Source organism: Octodon degus, unplaced genomic scaffold (genome assembly GCF_000260255.1).
Source record: "Octodon degus isolate 3935 unplaced genomic scaffold, OctDeg1.0 scaffold00084, whole genome shotgun sequence".
Taxonomy (NCBI): domain Eukaryota; kingdom Metazoa; phylum Chordata; class Mammalia; order Rodentia; family Octodontidae; genus Octodon; species Octodon degus.
Genome location: NW_004524660.1, coordinates 8,562,684 through 8,584,500, shown reverse-complemented (window position 1 = coordinate 8,584,500; position 21,817 = coordinate 8,562,684). Strand labels below are relative to the sequence as shown.

The 21,817-nt window shown below is 38.0% G+C and overlaps 1 protein-coding gene across 1 annotated transcript in view; it reads right to left on the bottom strand.

Moving 5' to 3' along the window:
- The window catches only part of Col11a1 (collagen type XI alpha 1 chain), a 229,240-nt gene that overhangs the window by 112,235 nt on the left and 95,188 nt on the right, over positions 1–21,817 (bottom strand). The window contains exons 16-29 of the mRNA XM_023721700.1: positions 21,542–21,595; positions 15,053–15,106; positions 14,882–14,935; positions 14,664–14,717; positions 13,478–13,531; positions 13,320–13,364; positions 10,704–10,757; positions 10,220–10,264; positions 9,923–9,976; positions 9,424–9,468; positions 3,620–3,673; positions 2,486–2,530; positions 815–868; positions 694–738 (exon numbers count right to left, since the gene is read on the bottom strand). Coding sequence (XP_023577468.1) covers positions 694–738; positions 815–868; positions 2,486–2,530; positions 3,620–3,673; positions 9,424–9,468; positions 9,923–9,976; positions 10,220–10,264; positions 10,704–10,757; positions 13,320–13,364; positions 13,478–13,531; positions 14,664–14,717; positions 14,882–14,935; positions 15,053–15,106; positions 21,542–21,595 — 711 coding nt within the window. The remainder of the gene's footprint in view (positions 1–693; positions 739–814; positions 869–2,485; positions 2,531–3,619; positions 3,674–9,423; positions 9,469–9,922; positions 9,977–10,219; positions 10,265–10,703; positions 10,758–13,319; positions 13,365–13,477; positions 13,532–14,663; positions 14,718–14,881; positions 14,936–15,052; positions 15,107–21,541; positions 21,596–21,817) is intronic.

Genomic DNA, 21,817 nt, shown 5'->3' with positions numbered 1-21,817 from the left:
TTTTAGGTAAGAGTCTACAGGGTGTTCAGGGTCTCACTACTAGATTAGACTGGTGATTCTCCTGTTTACAGCCTCCCAAGAGCTGGGATTACAGGTGTGCACCACCACACCCAGTCTCAATCACTGTCTCAGCCCACCCTGGAGGTGGAGCCGGCACGACGGGCCCAGGGATCGAACCCCTGTCCCCTGCAACTGCTTGTAGGCACTTTAATCCACTGAGCTATTTGGCCGGCACCAGTTTTGCTTTCTGTAGCCTTATATAAATTAACTTTCCTTATCTCAGTTTACAATACTTTTAATTTTGGTTTCCCAGTACATTACATTTTACTTTAAGAACCTGAGGCATTTTAGTGGAAGGAGGAAAGCCCATTTCTCTTATATGCATGTAAGCACATTGCCAACTTGCAGTAACCTGCTCATGTGCAAAGCCGCACGCAAGAGGACAAAGGTGCGAGGGAAGCAGCGCTTCCTCTCTGGCGTATGCTGCCCCTTTTGTCTCATGTAGCCCCCATCCCAGGACACAAACTACTTCTTTCTAAAACACTTCCTAGAGAGAGTACAAAGTAAGACTGAGGTTGGCCAGTGTGCAAGGAATCACACAGCAATTCATGAGCAATCAATTATGTGCTGAAGACATTTGAATTTATGCCCAAGCTGTATGGAAGTGAGAATCCCGTATTAGTTACATCTTACCTTTTCACCTTTGGATCCCTTGAGACCTCTGACGCCATCTGCTCCCTGGGGAGGAAATTAGAGCATGAGCTGATTACATTTCACAGTGAAATTAATGTGAAAACAATTTAACATGTATTACCTTTACTCCTCGGGGACCAGGGTAGCCAACGGGACCCTGTGGGCCAGGTGGACCCTACAGAAGATGGATTACAAATTAAATGCACATCTTGACAATGTGGCTCTTTTACATTCTATAATTTTGCTCTCCCAAAATGTTGTAGCATTCATATTTGGTAAAGATTTGGAAGGAATGTACAATGTTTTAAGTGTTAGATGTGATTAACACACGATGTGACTGCACTCTTAACCCCAAATTCACTATACGTTACATTGATGCTAAAATAAGCTCACTCTCAGGGAGTGCAGGAGGTGTGCAGCGCTGTGTGCTCCAGCCCGGCCTCCCATGTAGTGACGCTGAGGAGTCTGAATCCCTATGGGGAGGACCCGGGTGAGGGCGCAGTCATTGGGAGGTGACACAGCTCTGCCCTCTGAAAGGATTCTGGAGTTTTCATGGAGCCCTGGCTAAATCCTGTGCACACAGGCTATTATAAAAGAGGAAGCCAAGTCCCAGAATACCTCTGGCTTCCAGTCTTATCATTTTCTCTCCTCCTGCACATGCTCTTCACGTGATGCCAGCTGTCATTTTGTCACACAGTGCAAGGAGGCTACACCAGAAGTCCCTCATTCCTAGATCTTTCAGCCCCAAAATATGAATTAAATAAATCTATTTTTATAAACTACCAAGACTAAGTAATCTGTGTGACAGCAACAGAAAATGAATACAATACCTAAGCTGGCAAGAAGATAAATTAGTAAAACATGCAGATAATCAGATAATTAACATCAAACATTTTTGACATGAAAAAGTTCTCCGTGCCTACTGTCTACAGTCAGCAATTATAGACTAGCCAACAGAGTTGAGCTCAAATTAAAAGCTGAGTCCATCTGCGTCAATTCCCATCATGAGGATCACGCTCAAACCTACACGCTTCCCAAGGCCGGCTTCCCTCACGAGTACGCAGCAAGGGAAGAACGTACAAAACACAGCATTTCTACACCAATGATGAGAGTTTTAATGCTATTATAAAAACTCAAAAGTGTTTGTGCTTTGCTACTGTTACCCCATACACTACTAATACTGGATAAGGTTTTCTTAAATTTTAGATATCTTTGTAGTTGTTAAAACAAAATATTCTCTTAATTAGAAGTTACCAGGAACTAATAAGATAAATTTGGGTTACATTGAACACTTTAAAGGATATTCAGTAATTTTTGATAGTTAAGTATTCATTCAATTCATACTACAAATGCATAACATGGATCTACTCTTGGCCATGAGAATATTCATTTAAAAAACAGAATGGAGTCTATTTTGTAAGTTTTACAATATAAATTTAAAAGTTACCTATCTAAGATATGCTGGTACAGGGCTGGGGAGATAGCTCAGTAGAGTAAGTGCTTGCCTGGCAAGCACAAGGGCCTGAGTTCAGTCCCCAGGTCCAAAAAAAAACAAAAGATATGCTGGTTCATTATATAAAAATAATTTCAGGAGCACAATTTACATTAAAACACTATAAAGTAATTCTTCAGAAAGTAAAACCGTGTACATAGAGAGAACATAGTCTTGTAGCTTCTAATATCATACCTCATTGTGAACACAGGTAAAATGTATATTTAAGTTATAAACATACAGAAAATTTCTCTTACACATAAGCTGACAGGACATTTAAGTGGATACTATGCAACCTACCAGAGCACCTTTTTCTCCAGACTGGCCTTCTTTTCCAGGGTGACCCTAGATTCAGTAGAAATGTTAAGATCCAATATCAATGGTAACTTATACTACAACTAGAAAATTCTTCCCTTCAGTTCAAATCTATTGAGATCTAATTATTCTTTCAAAAATTTTTTTTAACCTGGAAGTCATTGGTATTCTTTCAAAAATTATTGAATATTTTTCTAAAAACATTTCTATTTTTAAATGACACTGAAAACTGGCATTTAGAAAGAAACATAATAAGCTCACACTTATTTCATTAAATATAGGTTGTTCTTCTAAGAGTTCAGGAAAAGCATGTAAAAGACTGCATGGTATTTATCAGTTTAGCCCCATTCTCAATAAATACATGTTATCTTGTGTTTTGGTATCATTCAAGGTATGTACATGCATCTTGGAAACACACCAAAAGCAGGTAAATGAGAAACCTGGAAACACAGCCAGAATTAAAAATCAAGTTGTTGAGATTAAGTAGAAGAAAAAAATCTCATATTCTGGCTCTTGTAAATCTGAAGAGTTTAAAATGCAAAATTCATAAATAATAATTTTATAATAATAAAGAGTACATAAAGGTTTATAGTATCTGTTACTACGTTTTGGAAACCACCACATTCCTAAAGAAGGAGGCTATCACTAAATCTTGAGGACTTTTCAGAAAAATCGAATATATTTGTGATTCTTGTGGAACTGTTCCTGGACTCTTGGAAGCTGAAGAAGAAAACAAGACAGAAAAATGCTCTGTATAAAACAGCAGGGTACAGGAAAAGGTAAAAGGCTAAAAGAAAATCACAAGACATTCCAAGTTTTCCCAATAAAAGGTGAGTGAATCTTTTCACCGAGCTAGTGACTTAGGAGGAAGTGAAGGCAACAGTGGACGCGGGCAGTCCCGACAGGCAAGGCCAGGGCGTTTACCTAGAAGCCACGGCCAGTCAAGAAAGACTTGCGATACAGAAGGGATGATGTGCTGAGAAGCGCTGCTGTAGAGCGGTCAGTGTTTGATTAATGGTTCAATCTGATTTTACTAATAACTGAATAGTCTCCATAACACACATAAAATCCTTTGTTGAAAATAACAGAAATGCTTATAGATACGTAATTATTACTTACAGGAGGACCATCAGCACCCGGAAGCCCAGCAAGACCTGGTTTTCCTTGTGGTCCCTGATGAAAAAAAGTGTAAAATATTTTATTTTAAAAGATGAAAATAATGACTAACTAAATGGATCTCTACACTACTACTGACACTTTTAACTTGAGGTAACTGCTTCTATATATATGTAATAAACATTTAGATAACTTTTATTTTTTTTTTTTTTTGCCAGCTCAGCCTGCCCTGTGGGTCGAGCTGGCTCAGTACGTGGTGCCAGGGATCAAACCGCAGTCCCTTGTGCCTGCCCAAGCTTGCCTAAGCAGAAGCTTTAGATCACTGAGCTATCTGGCCAGCCCTTAAAAGTTCTTGAGAAAAAGAATGGTATATAAGAATTAAAAATTAATTTAACAGATAGGAAAACATTCTAGTTTTTATCCTGCTAAGTAGTACTAAGCATATCCTTTATAAGTTAACAAATTAGTTTTTAAATGCCAGAATGAACTGTACCTCAAAGAATAAATAAGAGCCAATATATGGACCAGAAGACCATGGGCTTACAGTACTGCAGAGCTAGACACTGGCTATTTCTGTCAGTAATGCTAGGACGTGTCAGATGAGATATAACCATGAGTCCTGAAGTGATGTCCAGAGCTACATTTTCTTCTAGGGCTTAGCTCACCTATGTCATAACCAGCATAATGTCATACTGTAATTCAATATTCATGTTTGTTGTAATGTTGAAAAAATTTAACCAGAGATATAAGAGTACTGAGATATAACTGCATATAGCATATAATTTTTGATAATAAAAAGTGACCACTGTGCTGGATTATGTGTTTACCATTTTATGCTTTTTATCATTAAAATATAATCTTTCTATTTATACAAAAAAAAAAAAGTACTGGCAAGCAGCATGCTGAGCTCACTGAGGCGCATGTCAAAAGGCTCAGCACTCCAAGTCTGGAGGAGAAGGAAGGAGAAGCGAAGGAGGAAGAGAGGCAGAGAGAGGAGCACAGGAGGAGGAACGGAGAGGGAAGCAGTCGGGGTAGGAGAAAAAGAAGGAAAGAAACCGCCCTTCGGTGCTGCGCTAGCATGTCCCGCAGGCCCTCAGCCGGCGTGTCTCCTGGCTGCACCAACACCAAGCGACTGCCCGCGCAGCTGGCTTCGCACGCGCACACACCGCGACGCTGGCAGCAGGCTCAAACTGCTGAGCGATCTATTTCACAGACAAGGCACATCCTTGGCGCATGACCACAATTCCACAGTGATGATGCAAGATGCCACCAAGTATTAAAATGTGTGAAAAAATTACATTATTTTCATAGGACATGAAGAAAAATCAATTTATTTTGTGGTTTGCAAGCAAATGCACTAATAGGCAACTAACAAACAACAAAAAGATAACTTGACTCAGTTGCTCACTGTGATCTGTGTACAATCAGAGAGGAATCCAAATTTCATTTAACTTGACCAACGCCAATTCTGGATGGCAAGAATCAGCATCAGAAGGTTATATCCTTTCTGGAAGCACAGGCATTTTGCTGCGAGTATATCTCTATCTAGTCCTCAGCTACAGCTGTCTACTGGTCCATACTAGCCAAGACCGAGGACTTAGAAACCTCTGAAAGGGAGAGACATAACACACCTAAGTGCAGAGCAGAGTTCAGAATTTTCCATTTTTAGAGAGTATTTGTGATATTCATTGCATGTATTTTGACTTATAGTATAACTTTACAGGAAAGTATAAATTTAATCAATATGCCACAAAAATTAAACGTAATCTTTAAATTGAAAAATTAGACTTTAAAACTGAAATGGATTATATCTCAGATAGGATTTAAAACTGTGAATTTCATTCACCAATCTTCAACCTCATATTCAATCCAAGAATTTAATATTCGGTAAAAGTAATTATTGTGGATTTAAATGGCACCAGTTTGCCAAACATTTAAATTCATTTTACTGTTAAGGAACTTGGTTCTTCTAAAAATCAACCCAGACACTTAATTCATTTTTACAACGGCCGTGTCAAGTGTAGAGCACACCACACACATGAATTAAAGACTGTCAAATACAAAAGTAAGATGCATGGTTCACTTTGAAGCCATGTGGTTGGTTAAAAGTCTCTATAGCAAAGTTTGAATCATTAATACCTAATATAGTGTTTGTAAAGGTCATCTGTGAATTGCTGGGATCCTCAGTTATTTAGGTTCAGATGTGAAATTTCCCAGACCATGTCTTTAACATTGCTTGTACCCACAGTCCTATACAACATCATTATTGCTTCAACAGTGATAAAGTCAATGGCTTGTAAAGTACATGATGAATAAAGCGTGTGTAATTACTTTTTCAAAACTTACAGCTCTGTAGGAAATCTGAGTTAATAAAAAATGGTTCAACAAACTAAATAAAAAAAAAAAAAAATCAGCCCCGAGCTAGCCCCTTAATTACTATCATCAGGAGATGTAATGTTCCTATGACAGAGTCTTGCTGAGGAGTACTACACGGGTTTTATGCAGTATATATCGGAAGTAAACAAGAAATACTAAAACTCTTGTGTTACAAGATGATTTTTTAATCCAACGGAAACCCATTAATTGCTCTACAGTGGGAGTTCCTTGAGGGCAGAATGCTCCTCCCGCTACTGAAAGTGCTTCCTGTTTCTCTAGAGGCACGGGAGTAGCAATGAGTGTATATCCTACTTCTTAGATTTCAATAAAACAGTAAGAGTTTTTGGAGTGCTTCTCTACATTACGTTAAGCGACTTATATGCATTTTCCGCTTTGTATGAATGAATCACTGAGACAGCACCACGTGTTAGTGTTGACGAAGATGCACCCTGAATGAATCAAGTCCACAAACAGGTCCTTCTATTTCATATAAATGAAGCGAATGCTCAGCCCATAAATTATATCATAAGAAATAGTCCATGTATTCGTTAAAAATAACAAAAGAATAATTTCCTTCATAATTTTGATTCTCTAACTTTATGAGCTATTTTATCACAAACATAATAAAAACACAGGTTATACAAACAATATCTAGATGAATTCTTGAAAATGTAGGGCAAATGACATTTATTAAATGTTGGATTATACTATGTAATTGTTAAGAATTCCTATTCATCAAGTTTTGGAAAGCAAGCTCTTCAGCTGAAGTAAACAGACCATAATGTATTTAAAAACTTAAAATAGAGTTTGGGCCAGCCAAATATGCTCAGCAAGCAGGCGCAGGGGCCAGCCCAACCTGCCATGCCCACCCTGCCCCCGGGGCACGCTGAGACAGCCAATGAGCCTGGGCGTGGTGGTGCATGCCTGTAATCCCAGCACTTGAGAGGCTGTAAACAGGTGGATCACTAGGAGTCCGATCTAGTAGTGAGACACTTTGAAGGCCCTGTTGACCCTTTCCTAAAATACAGGGCAAAAAACCAGAAAAGAAAAAAAAACAAAAAACCAGAGCCTACTTTTTGACATAAATATAATACAAAATACATAACATAAATACCATATAAGTAAAATGTGTATCCTTCTCGTTCTTGAGTCCCTGTCTGGTTTTGATAGAAAAGACCATCTTTGGATTTACAAGTTGGGCATGCTCAGATGAGAGGCCAACGTTCAGGCTTAAGCATGTACTGAAGGCGGTTCTCTTCTTACCATCAGAGTAGAGTGAACCAAATTCTACCTTACCGCTAGCTAAGCAAGAAGGACATGGGTATACCAAGTTTCCCAAAAGTCATATACCTCTTAATGATCCAGTGTGTTTATAATAAAATTATAGCATACAGTATTTAATAAGTACATGATTCAAATACAATCTATAATAGAATATGATTATGATAAAATAATATAATAGATAAGAGGGCCCAAAAGAAAATTTTCAGGATTAAAATCACCTTTAGAACCTTGAAATCATAGCACATTTTCCAATAGTGATTCTATACTGCAACTGTACAGAAAACATTCCAAAAAGTAAAGAACTTTACTGATCATTTAAATGAGACTTTTTCTCTTACAACTCCATAATTAAATAAATAATCTAATTAGAACATTATCTGAGAGGCCGGGGAGATGGCTCAGTAGAATAAGTGCCTTGCCTGGCAAGTGCAGGATCCTGAGTTCAATCCCCAGTTCCACAAAAAAAAAAAAAAAAGAAAACCACTACCTGGGATTTTGAAGAGCTATTTGAGCAAAACTTAATAAAAATGGCAATGACCATGTGAAAAAATACTCAACATCACATCACTACAGGTCAGAGATGTAAATTAAAACCAAAATGAGATACCATTTCACACCAAATAGTATGACCATTGTAAAGGGAGAAAATATCAAGTATTTGTTAGGCTGTGAAGAACCTAGTATATTCATATATTATTGGTGGAAAAAATAACACAACCACTTTGGGAAAGCAGCTTGGAAGCTTCCTAAAATGTCAAACATAATTTCCATAAGAATAACCACTTTTAAGTATTTACCAAAATTGAATAAAAACACTGCTGTGCAAAGAGTGATGTGTAAATAGTGTCCACAGCAGCACTAGTTTATGGACTAAAGACAGCACTATAAACTACCCAAATGACCATCAACTGCTGGGTAAACAGAACTCAGGATGTAATACTACCTGGCAATAAAAAGGATCAAAGTGCCAATATATGCTATAACATGGACAAATTTCAAAAGCATTAAAACAAATGAAAGAAGCTAGACATAAAGGTCATATATGTATTATATTCTGTCATGTGACTACAGTGAAGTATTAAATGCATTTACAGATTTCATTTCTACGAAATATGCAAGAATAGCAAATCTACACAGACAGACACCAAATGAGTTGTTGTCTAGGTCAGGACTGGAATCAGCGACACAGGATTCTTTCCAGAGTTACACAGATTATCTAAAAGTTAAGTTGTGACATACATCTGAATTTCCTTATACACTTAAAACACGGAACTTTTCATGATCTTTAAGTCATACTTTAATTTTTTTCTTCTTAGGTTGAATGCTCATATAAATACACAAAAAGGAAAAACTTTACAAAAAACTAGCTGATAATTACACAGTAGCTACTACAGCGAACAAAAAAGATACAATCACAGGGAATCTGGCAGCAGATATCAAGAAAAAGATATCTCTTTAATTAGAGATGTATTCTTGTTTTGACTCAGATACTGAATCATTACATGAAAAATAAGTATGAATAAATGGAAAATTTATATATGGACAATCTCTCACAACTATCTCTTTAATCAGATCCTGCAATAAACCCTTTGTAATAAGTCATATTTTTTCAAGCAATAGGAAAGAAAAGGAGAGCCAAAATGAAGAAGAGCAGTTACTCATACCAGTAGGTTTCTGCAGTTAATACAGCTGAGAATTTCACATTAGGAAGCTGTCTAAGTGATAATGATGTAAAATCTCTCTTTTTTTTATGCATTTGGTACAGGGTCTCACTATGCAGCTCGGCCTCTTAGTGATCCTCCAGTTTTCAGCCTCCCCAGTGCTGGAATTACAGGCGTGCGCCACCATGCTGGGTCCTGGTTACCAAGTCAGTGAGTCCGGGATGGGGACAGGGCTGCTACGATGTCAGGGATGGAACATCGGTCCCTGTGCTTGTCTAAGCTGCTACTTAGTCTGCTGAGCTATCTTGCCGGCCTTTATCATTTGTATTTTAAAGATACATTAATTCCACTCACATTGTATAGTCAAGGTTTAATTTCAGAATAGTTTATGTTCTGGGCTACTCAAGCAGATATCAAAAACAGAAGGCCACAAGTTGTTAACCCCATACTTGTTCACCAGAGATTCCCAGAAAAAGGGTGACTTACTTTTTCACCAGGAGGACCAATTGGACCTTGTGGACCAGGAAGACCCTATTTTAAAAGAATTTATTTCACATCATGAATCACAATATACTTTCCAAATAGCAATTTCTTAAGCATCTATGACATACAAAGTGTGTTTTGAAAATGTGTGTACAAGTATGCAGAATTCCTGCACTCCCTGGAGCCTTCTGGAGCTCCGTTAGTTTTCCACGAGCTACGCCGCCGCTTGCAGCCAGACTGTAAGGGATACTACTCAGTGCCTGCATGCAGGCTGGGGATTCACTCTGCACTCCCCAAATGCTGAGTGACTCACTTTTCTCCTGGAAATGGGGCCTCTGCAAGTTTGCTCAAATTAAAAATCAAAAGAGAAAAAAATCTCTCAATGTTAACATTTCTAACATATTTAACTCTACTTCCAAAAATGTTGAGGCTGTCTATTTTGTTGTGAAAAAAAATACTATCTTACCTGTTAGCTCAAAAGAACTGAATGGCCTAGACTTACTTGAGGTCCAGGATTTCCTTGCTGGCCTGGAGGTCCAGGCTCTCCTTGGGGACCCTGCAGCAGAAAACACAGTGCTTAATATGGCTATTTGTGCACCCAATATAGTTATTTTTTCCTCTTCTGATCTGAAAAAATAGCCCCCAAATCAGTTTCCCATCAAGAGAATTTATAAAATATTACAAAACATCAATGCCAGCAATTGCTACTGCATTTAGAAAAGTCTTATAAATGTTCATTTTAAGTTTAACCAGTGGTTAGCATTAGACTAGAGATGAATTTAAAATGTTTGCTACATACCATGTTCCCTTTTGGTCCTGGGGGGCCATCTACACCTGCAATACCCTTACGTGGAGAAAGAAAAACAGGGCTATGTTTGTTTAAAAATTTAAGTGCTAAAGTAAAACATCTTTTTTAAAAATCCATCTCTAACACCATGACATACACTTGCCCAATGTCACTAGAAATCTTTTGCAAGACTAACTTAAGATGGGTTGTAGAGTGTAAAGAGAATGAGACAAGGCCTAGCCTCTGCTGTCCTGGCCCAGATTGGAGAGAATATAGCATTGGCTTCACTTGATAGGTTTCACAATAAAAACCACAAGGCAAATAAAACAAAGGAAAAAAATCAAGAATGGTATGATCAGTTAAACTGATAGGCAGCATCCTTAGAATTCAAATATACCAAGATGCTTTCTGCTTAAGTAGCTACTAAGAGGTGTTCTGTATTAGTCCAGCAATAAGCCACCCCTGGAAAATCCAGAATGCTCCCAGGAATACATACAGGCTGTCCTGGAGGTCCTGGGGTTCCCCTTGGTCCTAGCAAACCTCGTGGGCCCTAGGAAGGAAATAAAGCAAATGCATGACCTCATGAGAAATGCCTTCAAAAGACTTGCTTTTTCCTTTGAAAAAATCTGAATATATTATCTGGGGCAAGATATTTGCACATCTTCGCTTTATATACTAAAAATGATATTTAAATGTCATTTTTGTGGAACATAAATACCTAGTGATTATATTAAGCCAAAAGCCTGAATGTACAAGTCTTCATACAAAACTATGTAACTTTGATTCCATAAATTTACATATGAATCACTTGGGAAAGTTTTAGAGAGAAAATAGTTCAATACATCACTTTGTGTTGGATTTGAATGGCAACACTGAATTTTACTACTCATCAGCTATACTGTACAAACAGAAGAACCCTGATTCTTATTTATTTTATAAGTGGAAGACTATTTTTTAAGAGAAAAGAAAACCAGCAACTAGACAGCGATACATGAAGAGAAGATTATGGAAAAAATTTTCTAGCCATTAGTCCTCTAGGGAAGAGCTTGTATTTTTCCCCATTCTATAGGTTGCTCTTCACTCTGCTAAATATTTCTGTGTTGTGCCGAAACACTTTAATTTGATGACTGCTGGTACTACCTCTTGTGCAACTGGGGCTCTGTTCAGGAAGTTCTTGAATACATCTACGAGAATTAGCGATTTTATCTTTTCATAAAGAAGTGTTTCAGCTTTAATATTCAGACTTTTGAGGATTTTGATTTTATTTTCACACATGATGAGAGATATGGGTCCAAGTTCATTCTTTAACATGTGAGTAATCAATTTTCCAGGCATCATTTGCAAAAGTGACTGTCTTTTCTCCGGGATATGCTTTTGTCCCCTTTGTCAAAGATCAGCTAGCTGAATGCCCTGGAGTTGTTTCTGTATGCTTTATTTTATTCTGTGAATCACATGTCTTCCAGCCATTTCTTGGATAGAATCTAGTACATAGAATATATGAAGAACTCAAAAACGTCAGATCCTCCAAAAAGGATTCAGTCAAAATACGGATAATTAAAATAAATACAGACTTCTAAGAAGTACAATAAAAACATGAAGAAATATTCAACAGCTCTTGCCAGCAGAGAAATGTGAATTAAAAGACCACTGAGATTCCATGTTAGTCCAGAAAGAACAGCCAACATCAAGAAGTCAAACACCACCAAATGTCGACAAAGCTGAGAGTTTTGGGAAAGGAGCCTTCTGCATTGTTCGTGGAAGTGTGAATGAACATAACCATTACGGAACTCAACATGGAGATTCCTCAAAAACTCAACTAGAAATTCAATTTGATGCAACCTGTTCCCGTCTAGGTAACTTCTTGGAACAGTTAAAGATATCATCACATTACAGAGATAGATAGATAGATAGATAGATAGATAGATAGATAGATAGAGCCATGTACAGAGCAGCATAAATAACAAGACCTAAATCTCAATATCAACAATGAATGGATAAAGAAATTGAAAGTCATACCCAATGGAATACTACTCTGACATAAGAGAGAATAAACAAATCATTTGTAAAAAAATAAATTTATCTTGAGATCATGATATTAAGTGAAATAAATCAGACACAATCTATCTTATGGTTTCTTTTGAATGGAGAGTAAAATAAACAACAATAGGAAACAGAGAGATAAGTCTTTTGGAAAAAGGGAATAAGAGACAAAAGGAAGAGAGAAAGAGGGGAGAAGAAGGGGATGAGAAAAATGTGTGCTATGCATATGTTCCAAGGCCCCCAAGGAACGCAGCCATCGGGAATGCAAACACACACCAATGATCGAACAAGACACTAGATTTCAATACAAGGTTTTGAGGGGAGAGGGGTGGTAGGGATTGAGCTACATCCTGAACCACTTATTTATTTATTTATTTACTCGTTCATTGGTTCATTCATTCACTCATTCTTATGACAAGGTCTTCCTATCTCTCAGCTGCCCTGGGGAGGCCTGAACTTTCCATCATCTGGCCACAGTTCTCCACAGTGCTGAGAACGCAGGCATGTGCCATCAGGCCTTGCTAAGAGAATTCTAAATGTCTTACTATTTAAACTTGATTCTTCTGCCTCCTGCTCCAATTCCTTGAATATGTATTTGACATCTAACTTGACAGCCTCCATCCTGAGCAAAGTAGGACTAGAACTAGGACATTTCCTATTCCAGTTCTCGAGAGCATGCTGTGAGTAAATCTACCCGGTTCAATTTACTGATGCTTAGTATCTGATAGAAAAAAATCTCTATATATGCTTACAAAGTCTTTCCTTCTGTTGATTCTCTTGTAATAAAAAATAAACCACTAATCCTAAATACATAAATAGAAACTGGACCTACTTATAGTATTCAAATGAAAAAAACAGGTAAATTTGTTACTGGTAAGATGTTATTTTCCACATTTTTTCTCTCAAATTTCTTGGATTTTCTTTATAATAAAAGAAGTCCTGTTCTTACTCTTTTAACACAACATTGACCGTGTAAATTTAGAAAAGACTGCACTACCGACCTGTGTGATATGAGTCATTGCTCATCAAAGGAAGAATGTTATCATTTGAAAAGAAAGGAAACACTGCTCACCGCTTCACCTGGAAGACCCCTTGGCCCGATTTCACCATCTTCTCCCTGTCATTGATGAATAAAGGGCAGGGTGATTACACACCTTATCTTTTCAACATGGTTTTGTCCTCCAATGTTTAATCCTGAGTATGCCATAAAGAAATGAACTATTAACATACCCTCATTCCATCATCACCAGGAGAACCAGGAGGACCTTGGGGGCCTCTTTCTCCCTAAAACATGAAAAATACAGTTAGCGTATGAGACAAGCAAAGTATTTACAAGTCTTCCCAGGAGACACTTTGTCCAAACACAGATGGACATTTACAAGGACAACTTGGGCTCTGTCTTCCAGGACTTCCTAAATAAATCATAGTTTTTAACTCTCTGGATTTTTCCTTATTAGTATAGTAGAAAAAACTGTATTTCCTCAAAATTCAATACAAAAACTTTAAGTAAAATAATTGCCCAAAATAATTTTCAGACACTTAACTATTACAGGATAAAGCATTAAAAATTATTTTCATATCATTTCAAGCATGGCTATACTATAATGCTGTTAACTAAATATTTTCTACTTCTAAATAATTTGTTTAAATCAGAACAATTCAAGAATTCCAAAAGAATTTTGCTTTTATTTAAAAAAGACAATTTTATATTTATATTCACACATACTGGACATACAGTAATTATTTCTCTACACAATAGTAAGGTTAAGGGCCGGCCAAATAGCTCAGCAGATTAAAGTGCCTTCAAGCAGGCGCAGGGGCTGGGGGTTCGATCCCAGGGCCTGCCCTGCCGGCCCCGCCCCCGGGGCGATGTATACAGCCTAAGCTCATCCTTTTTTTCTTTTGAGAAGCTGCCTTTGCACTTAATTTCCCCACTCATTACCCACTAGAGTTCTACTTGGCATGGTGACTGGTTCCGCAAATTATAAGCTCGTGACTTGGAATGAAAACTCGCATCACGAAGAAGTAATACATTGTCCGTAAATCACTGCTCATGAAAGGCGGCCTATGGACATCTTCTTCTGATTGTTTTCACAGATGGAATGCAAAAATTATCAAAAATGAGGTGAAAAACGGCATCTGCACACTTCTACTGCCATAAGCTTTTCCACAGACGTGAACATGGAGGTCCCGCCTTGCTTTATTTTAGCACGCAGGGGCGCCTTTTTTTTTTTTCAGAAGCATTTATGTCTAAACACAATTACTACCACAAAATTTTACCTATTTTTCTTCAAAGTCACAGGCTTACAAATGCTTGAATTACCTCCTTCAGATTTCTTAAGTGAGCTATCCGCACTACTGCAACACTGCGTAACGTCCCGTCACGCTCTGAGGCACAGCAATGCACGCGGCTTACCCTGTGACCCTTGTCTCCTGGCAGGCCTGGAAGTCCATCAAACCCTCGGTCTCCCTGTGAAATCACAATCACTGTAATCAGCACCTCTCTACTTAGATCTGCAATGTAATTTGAACACTGAGTATCATTTCACACCTAGAAATTTTATTCTAAAATTCAACTTCTCCAGGGTAAAATGACACATGAGAGCTGACCACACAAAGATCTGTGCTCCTGACCTTTGATCCAGGCTCCCCGGGCATTCCTCTTCCTCCGTCTGCACCCGGACGACCCTGACAAGGCCAAGAGCAGAACTCAGGCAAGCGCATGTGTCAGAGCAAAGCAGCGGGAAGCGGACTCCCTGATCGCTGCAGACAACCCTCCAAACACACGACGAGAACCTGCCATACCCTTCTTCCAGGTTTTCCTGTTGGGCCAGGGGGACCTTGGACACCTCGAGGGCCCTATATAAAAACATCACAGTCATATCTTGTTGCAGAATTTCTGATCACCAACATAATAACAGCAATAAAATCGCTCAGAAACTGATACTCTCTTGACTTGCTAATGTAGACACGTTTAATTTATTTCCATGTAAAAATTTAGGTAGAGCAGAAGACAAGGGAATCATTTTTAAAATGTCTTCTTACATTAAAAAGGTCATATTACTAAACTCACAAGTAGACATGCAATGTAAGTTGAACAAAAGAAATAATAATGAAATAATTTAAATTTTACCAATGCTCTTACTTATTTTGTTCTCAATATCATGCATTTTACATTTCTGAACATATTCTTAACAATCTGTCACATTTTTCTTCTTTCCAAGTATTTCCCTTCGCTTTCTCTTCACTTTTTAGATATCCCTACAGACTGTCTTTCCTTGCACTCACCATACGAGCCTATAATTGCTTTTTCTCATAGATGACTCTCTTATTAGTCTGTGAACTGCTAAAGCTGCCAACAAAATCTGTTCCAACTACTCTTGCAACTTAGAACAGTGCCTACTGCACACTGGTATTTCATCAACCATATGCCCTTAGCAAAATGCTGGAGGACCACTCTACTTTTACTGTGCCCCAGCCAGATTTAACCTTAAAGACACTCAGCATTTGTATTCTATTTAATAGCAAAACAACAAAATGTTTTATCTATATCACTACATAACTTTTTGTTTTTATTTTTTAAAGAGTACAAAATACTATTAAAACAGAAAAATTTAAAATGATATTGGGGCTGGGGAGATAGCTCAGTAGAATAAGCGCTTGCTTGGCAAGCACAAAGGCCTGAGTTCAATCCCCGGTTCCGAAAATAAATAAATAAATAAAATGATATAGAATGTCACTAAACAAAATATGAATTTGACAATATTTGTTGTATTGTATAGTGTCTCTAAATTAGATGTTCACATTACCAGATACATGCACACAAAATTGGAAGAAAGAAAAAAGTTATATGAAATTAAGAGAGAAAAAGGAAAAATAACTGAAAAAAGAAGACCAAAAAAGAAAAAAGAAAAAAACAGCATTAACTGCTTCATTCCCCAGACCACAGTGCAACTGCCCGAACCACCCTGCTTACACACACTGCCACGCCATTCCCCAGGCCTTCCCCTGTCCCCCTTCTCGCTCAGAAATCCCTTCCTTTGAAGCAGGCTCATTCTCTCTCACAGTATCTGTTGTACCCTCAGATTTTATTTACTCTTTCAGGTTCTCACACTAAGGAGACAATACGATGTTTGCACATGTGGGTCTGATTTATTTCACTTAAGAGTATGGTCTCTAGTTGCATCTATTTACTGATAAAAACCTCAAATTTATCCTTTTGTAGCTGAATAACACTGCATTGTGCGAAAACACCACACCTTTTATCCATTCCTCAGTTGATGGGCATCTGGGTTGTTCCCGAGATTTAGCTGTGACAAATGGTGCCACTCCTAACTTTGGTCCACATAAATCACTATCGCATGATGTTTTCAGTTCTCCTGGCAGAATACCAAGGGAGGGAATGGCCGTCTTGAATGGGACCTCTAATGCTAGTTTTCTGAGGAATCCCCACACTGATTTCGATAGTGGCTGTACCAGTCTGCACTCCCGCCAACGGAGGGAAGAGTTCCTTTTCCCCACATGCCCTCCAGCAAGCGTTATTAGCTGACTTCTCAATAATAGTCATTCCTTCTGGGATGCAATCTCAGAGTTGTTTATATTTGCATTTTTCGAATGACCAATATGTTGAACATTTTTTCATATATTTTTTGACATTTTCATTTATTCATCTGAGAAGTGTATATTCATCTCAAATGCCCATTTTTGGACTGGGTCTTTAAATTTTGGATGCCTGGTTTTTAAAAATTCTATATATGTTCTAGATAGAAGGCATGTCAGAGGGGCAGTTGGCTATAATTTTTTGCAGTTTGTGGGTTTTCATTTTACTCTGTCGGTGATTTTTGTGACATGAAGAAACTATTTAAAAGAATGAGATCTGAGTTGGTGATCCTTTGAGGTACTTCCCATGCCATTTTGTTTCTGTTGATAAACTTTCTACCTACCCCTATGTCTACCTACATTTATCTCCAGGGTATTTAGTGTTTCTGTTTTAATGTTTAAATCTTTGATCCATTTTGACTGTAGTTTAGCAAAGATGGATACACAAATTTTTATATAGAACTACAGCAAAATTAATAATTGACCAAAGGTAGTTCAATATAAATATAATATAGATCTTTATATACTCTTCTTTTGTAACAATTTAAATAAATACATAAGGAATATGGTAAAGAATGAAATCCACATTTGAAATTACAAATAGAATCACTATAAAATATTGATACTAAAAGCATAAATTTAAGATTATATAGCAAGCAGAGGTAAAGACTAAAGTTCCAAAAAATGTTGCTTATATGTTGTAATCTGGGCAATATGCAATATACTAACCACTGTTAATTTCTCACCATCTTATTCTGTATCATTGTTTTTATAGTTTCTATTTAAAATAAAAACATGGACCAATAAAAAATAAACTTAAAAATATGTTTCAGTGGAAATTCTCTAACCTGAACACAGTCAGAAGGCAAGGATCAATAGTAACATGATAAATGCTGCTACATTTTGAAGAAAATGGTCTTTCCTTTGATAGTACATCTCTGTCTTTGGTCTCAGGCAATGAAGGAAATATGTTCACATGTTTTATAAAGAGTTAGAATTAAAAAGTTTATTTGGCTAGCCAAGAAGCTCAGTGGATTAAAGAGCTTGGTTAGGCAGACACAGGGCTGGGAGTTTGATCCCAGGGTCTGCTCTGCCGGCCCTGCCCCTGGGGCAGCACTGAGACAGCAACTGAGACTGGGCGTGGTGGCGCATGCCTGTAATACCAGCTCTTGGGAGGCTGTAAACAGGCAGATCACTAAGAGTCTGATCTATGCAGTGAAACCCTGTACACCCTGTACCCTGTCCTAAGTACAAAAAAAAAAGTTTATAAACTATAGAAGAATAAATTTGTAGAACTGCATGTACTATGTTTTAAATAGTTCTATATAATTCCCAGCTCACCTACAAACATTTTCCGTCTTTTTGTGGCAATGTTAACAAACATGAATAAGAAGACTGCCATTTTTGAGTCTACCAACTGTCTTCATCAGCACTGTTAGGACTCTTCTGATTTTAAAATAAACAGTGATGCATTCACACACTCAGAAAACAATGTGCATCCAAAGGAAGGCTCTGCAGACACACCCCAGTGTGCTGAGTCTCAGAGCCTTAGACTAGGGAAAAAAGCTCCTCTCCTAAGGGCACATCAGGCCTAAGCCCGTAGGATGTCAAAAATGCAAAACGGAGGAGTACACTCAGAGTTCACCAGGTATTAGGAGTCAAAAGGAAGGGTCCACTATAAAAGGAAGAGCCCAAGAAAGTGTTTGGAGTTATGGAAGGGTTTCTACTCTAATGGTTTCAGGATTACTGGTGGCTGTAAACTTACATATATAGTTTTGGTGATATGGAGATACATGGCTTTTGTGTTACTGGCAAAACATATTTAATTTTTCCTGATATTGTTTTTCAAATAAAATTATAAAGAACAAAAAAGTGAAAGGATAACTGTTGAAGAGCCCCTGCAGCCCAATATCTTAGGAAATATTTTCATCTATAAATGAATGGTATTTTGGGGGAACTCAAGACATTGTGCCAGGCAGGCACTTATGTCACTGAGCTATATACCCCCCAGCCCTCACCAAAGTAGTTTTAAAAGTCACTTTTGCTTTCCTATTTTCAAGATAATGCATAATGTATAATGTAGTGATTTCATAGTCATTAAAAGCACTTTTAATTCAGTATCTTATCAATCTAATGCAGCACTGAAAAATACTCAGCTCGCATGTACTCAATTTCTCTTAATTTTCTCACCTCTGAGAAGGCTTAGAATTTAGTTTCTGTTAAATATATTAAACAACCTTAATAACACACTGTGCCAAATTTACTCCACCAAAATACAGATGTGAAGAAAATCCAGGCAGCGCAGAGTGGATTGTCTTCTGTCTTGCTCTGCAGAAGTGTTGTGAAGTTTTATTACTTCCAAGCTTGCCTCTAGCCACAATGTAAATTATTGTGAAATTAACAAAGTTACTATCAATCAAAGAGCCAATCAAGAGTTCGCACTTAAAAGAGGGGATGTAATTTTAGTCTTCAGGATATGGAAAGCCAGTTTTCTCAGTACCATTAATTAAAGAGGCTATCTTTCTTCCAGTGAATGTGTCTCATCTCTCTGTCAAAGATAAGTGGCTGAGTGTGTTTAGAGTTGTTTCTGCATCTTCTAATCTGTTTCACTGACCTTTGAGTCTGCTTTTTGCCAGGACCATGCTGTTTTTGTAGCTTTTAAGTACAATCTCAATTTAGGGATTGTGACATCCCCTGCCTTCCCTTTGTTACCCACAGATGTTTTTGCTATTCTAAGTCTCTTTCATTTTCAAATGAATTTTAGGATTGTTTTCCCCAATTCTGTAAGGTGTGCTATTGGTGTTTTGATTGGGATTGCATTAAAGCTGTACAGTAATGATGAGGGCATGGCCGATTTCATTGCACTGATTCTTCCTACTCAAGAGCAAGGATGTCTTCCCATTTTCTGACGCCTTCTTCAATCTCCCTTTTTCAGAGGACTGTCGTATTCATTGTAACAATCTTTCACTTCCTGTTAGATTGATTTCCAAATATTTCATTTCTGCGATGTTATGATAAAAGGTCTGGTTTCTCTAATTTCTCACTCTGAGCTTCTTAATAGGAATGCTACTGATTCTTTAGTGTTGACTTTGTATTCAGCTATGCAACTGAATTTGGTTATTATTTAAATCAAGTACCTAAATGTTAAAACAGACATGCCTAAGTCTACTGAAACAATAAATACGTGGAACTCTTGAAGCCATAGATGGTGCCAAGATTTCATGATCAAAATCTCAGCCTCACATGGTCTATCACAAAGAAGCAACAAGTGGGATCCCACCTTATTACAAAGCTTTTGAATAGCAAAAGAAATCGCCAACAGAGTGAAGAGACAACCCACAGAGTAGGAAAACATTTTGCCAGCTGTTCTTCACACAAAAGGCTATTTTTTAGACTATAAAAAAGAACTCAAAGCAGTCATAACCCTAAAACTTGAAGACCCAATAGAAAAAATGAGCACCTGAAATAAACACACATACCTAAAGTGAAGACATGCAAATGGCAAATGAATGTATAAAAAAAATCAATGAAATACCACTTGCCATTTGCAAGATGCAAATTAATACAGCATTGAGATTCTATCTAACTCCAGAAAGAATATCAAGAAATCAACCAATAACAAATGTTGGGGTACTTGTAGGGAAAAAGGAACCCTTCTCCACTATTAGTGGGTGTGTAGACTGGAGCAACCATTGTGAAAATCAGTGCAGAGATTCCTAGAAAAGTGAAACTGGAGGTTCCATTTCACTCAGCTGCTCCCCTTCTTGGTGTCTGTCCAAATGTATTAAAAGCCTCCCACCAGGGTGATATACACACACCCATGTTTATAGCGGCACGGTGTGTAATACTTCAATCTTGGAAACAGCCCAAATGTCCATCCATGGGTGATGGGTATAGAAGACATGGCTTACTTTATACAGTGGCATTCTGGGTTGGCCATAAAGACAGATGAACGCCAGGAATTTATGGGTGAATGGATGGACTCTGAGACCATATGCTTAAGCGAAATCAGTCAGACCCACATGTATAAATATCCCATTGTTTCTCTGCTGTGAGGACCAAAATGTATAAATACATACTATAAAACAGGGAGGAAAGAAGCTGACCAGATAGCTCTGCAGACTTAGGCACATGCAGGGATCAGGATTTGATCCCTGGCACACTGTGCTGGCTCCGCCCCCAGGGCACACTGAGGGTGACTGGGACTGGTCATGGTGGTGCGTGCCTGTAATCCCAGCACATGGGAGGCTCAAAACAAGAGGATCACTAAGAGTCTGATCAGTGCAGTGTAGTGAGACCCTGTAGACCTTGTACTAAATACTTTAAGAAAGAAAATAGGAAGGAAATTATTCAAATGGGAAGTAGAACTAGGCTTGAGGAAGGGAAAAAGGAAAGAAGGCAAGAAAGAACAAAGTAGAAACAAAACTTTTGTAAATGATGGAAGAAGAGTTGAAGGGAGTGAAAGACAGTGGGGAAAACAGAAGAATCAAAGTGTACCGTGTACAGGAACAAATTCCCTACAATTGGTGTGATCATTACGTACACCTAAAATGTACCAATCACCTTAATTAAATAAACAGTAACAGAGGGGATGCATGCTTTAAGTAGCACAATTGAGACCCTCTGATATTCCCTTTGTCATAATAGATAATGTAAAGGCAATAATGAAATGAGCGAAGATGCCTCCGCTGTTACCTGAGGACCAGGATCGCCACTCTCGCCTTTGGCCCCCGCTGACCCAGGTCCTCCCTGTACAGAAAAGGAAAGACACAGCCTGTGAGCTCAAAAACTCCCAAAGTGCTTTTACCATGTGTCCTACTTGAAATAAGCATTCTAAACATGTTCAATCCAACAGTATGACTCCATGAATTACCACAGCAAGCACTGCAGGCTTTTCCTCCAAGTGCTCTTCTCCTCAGCACACTGGCTGCATCTCAGTGTGTGAACCGTATTCAAATGTCTGTGTCTCAC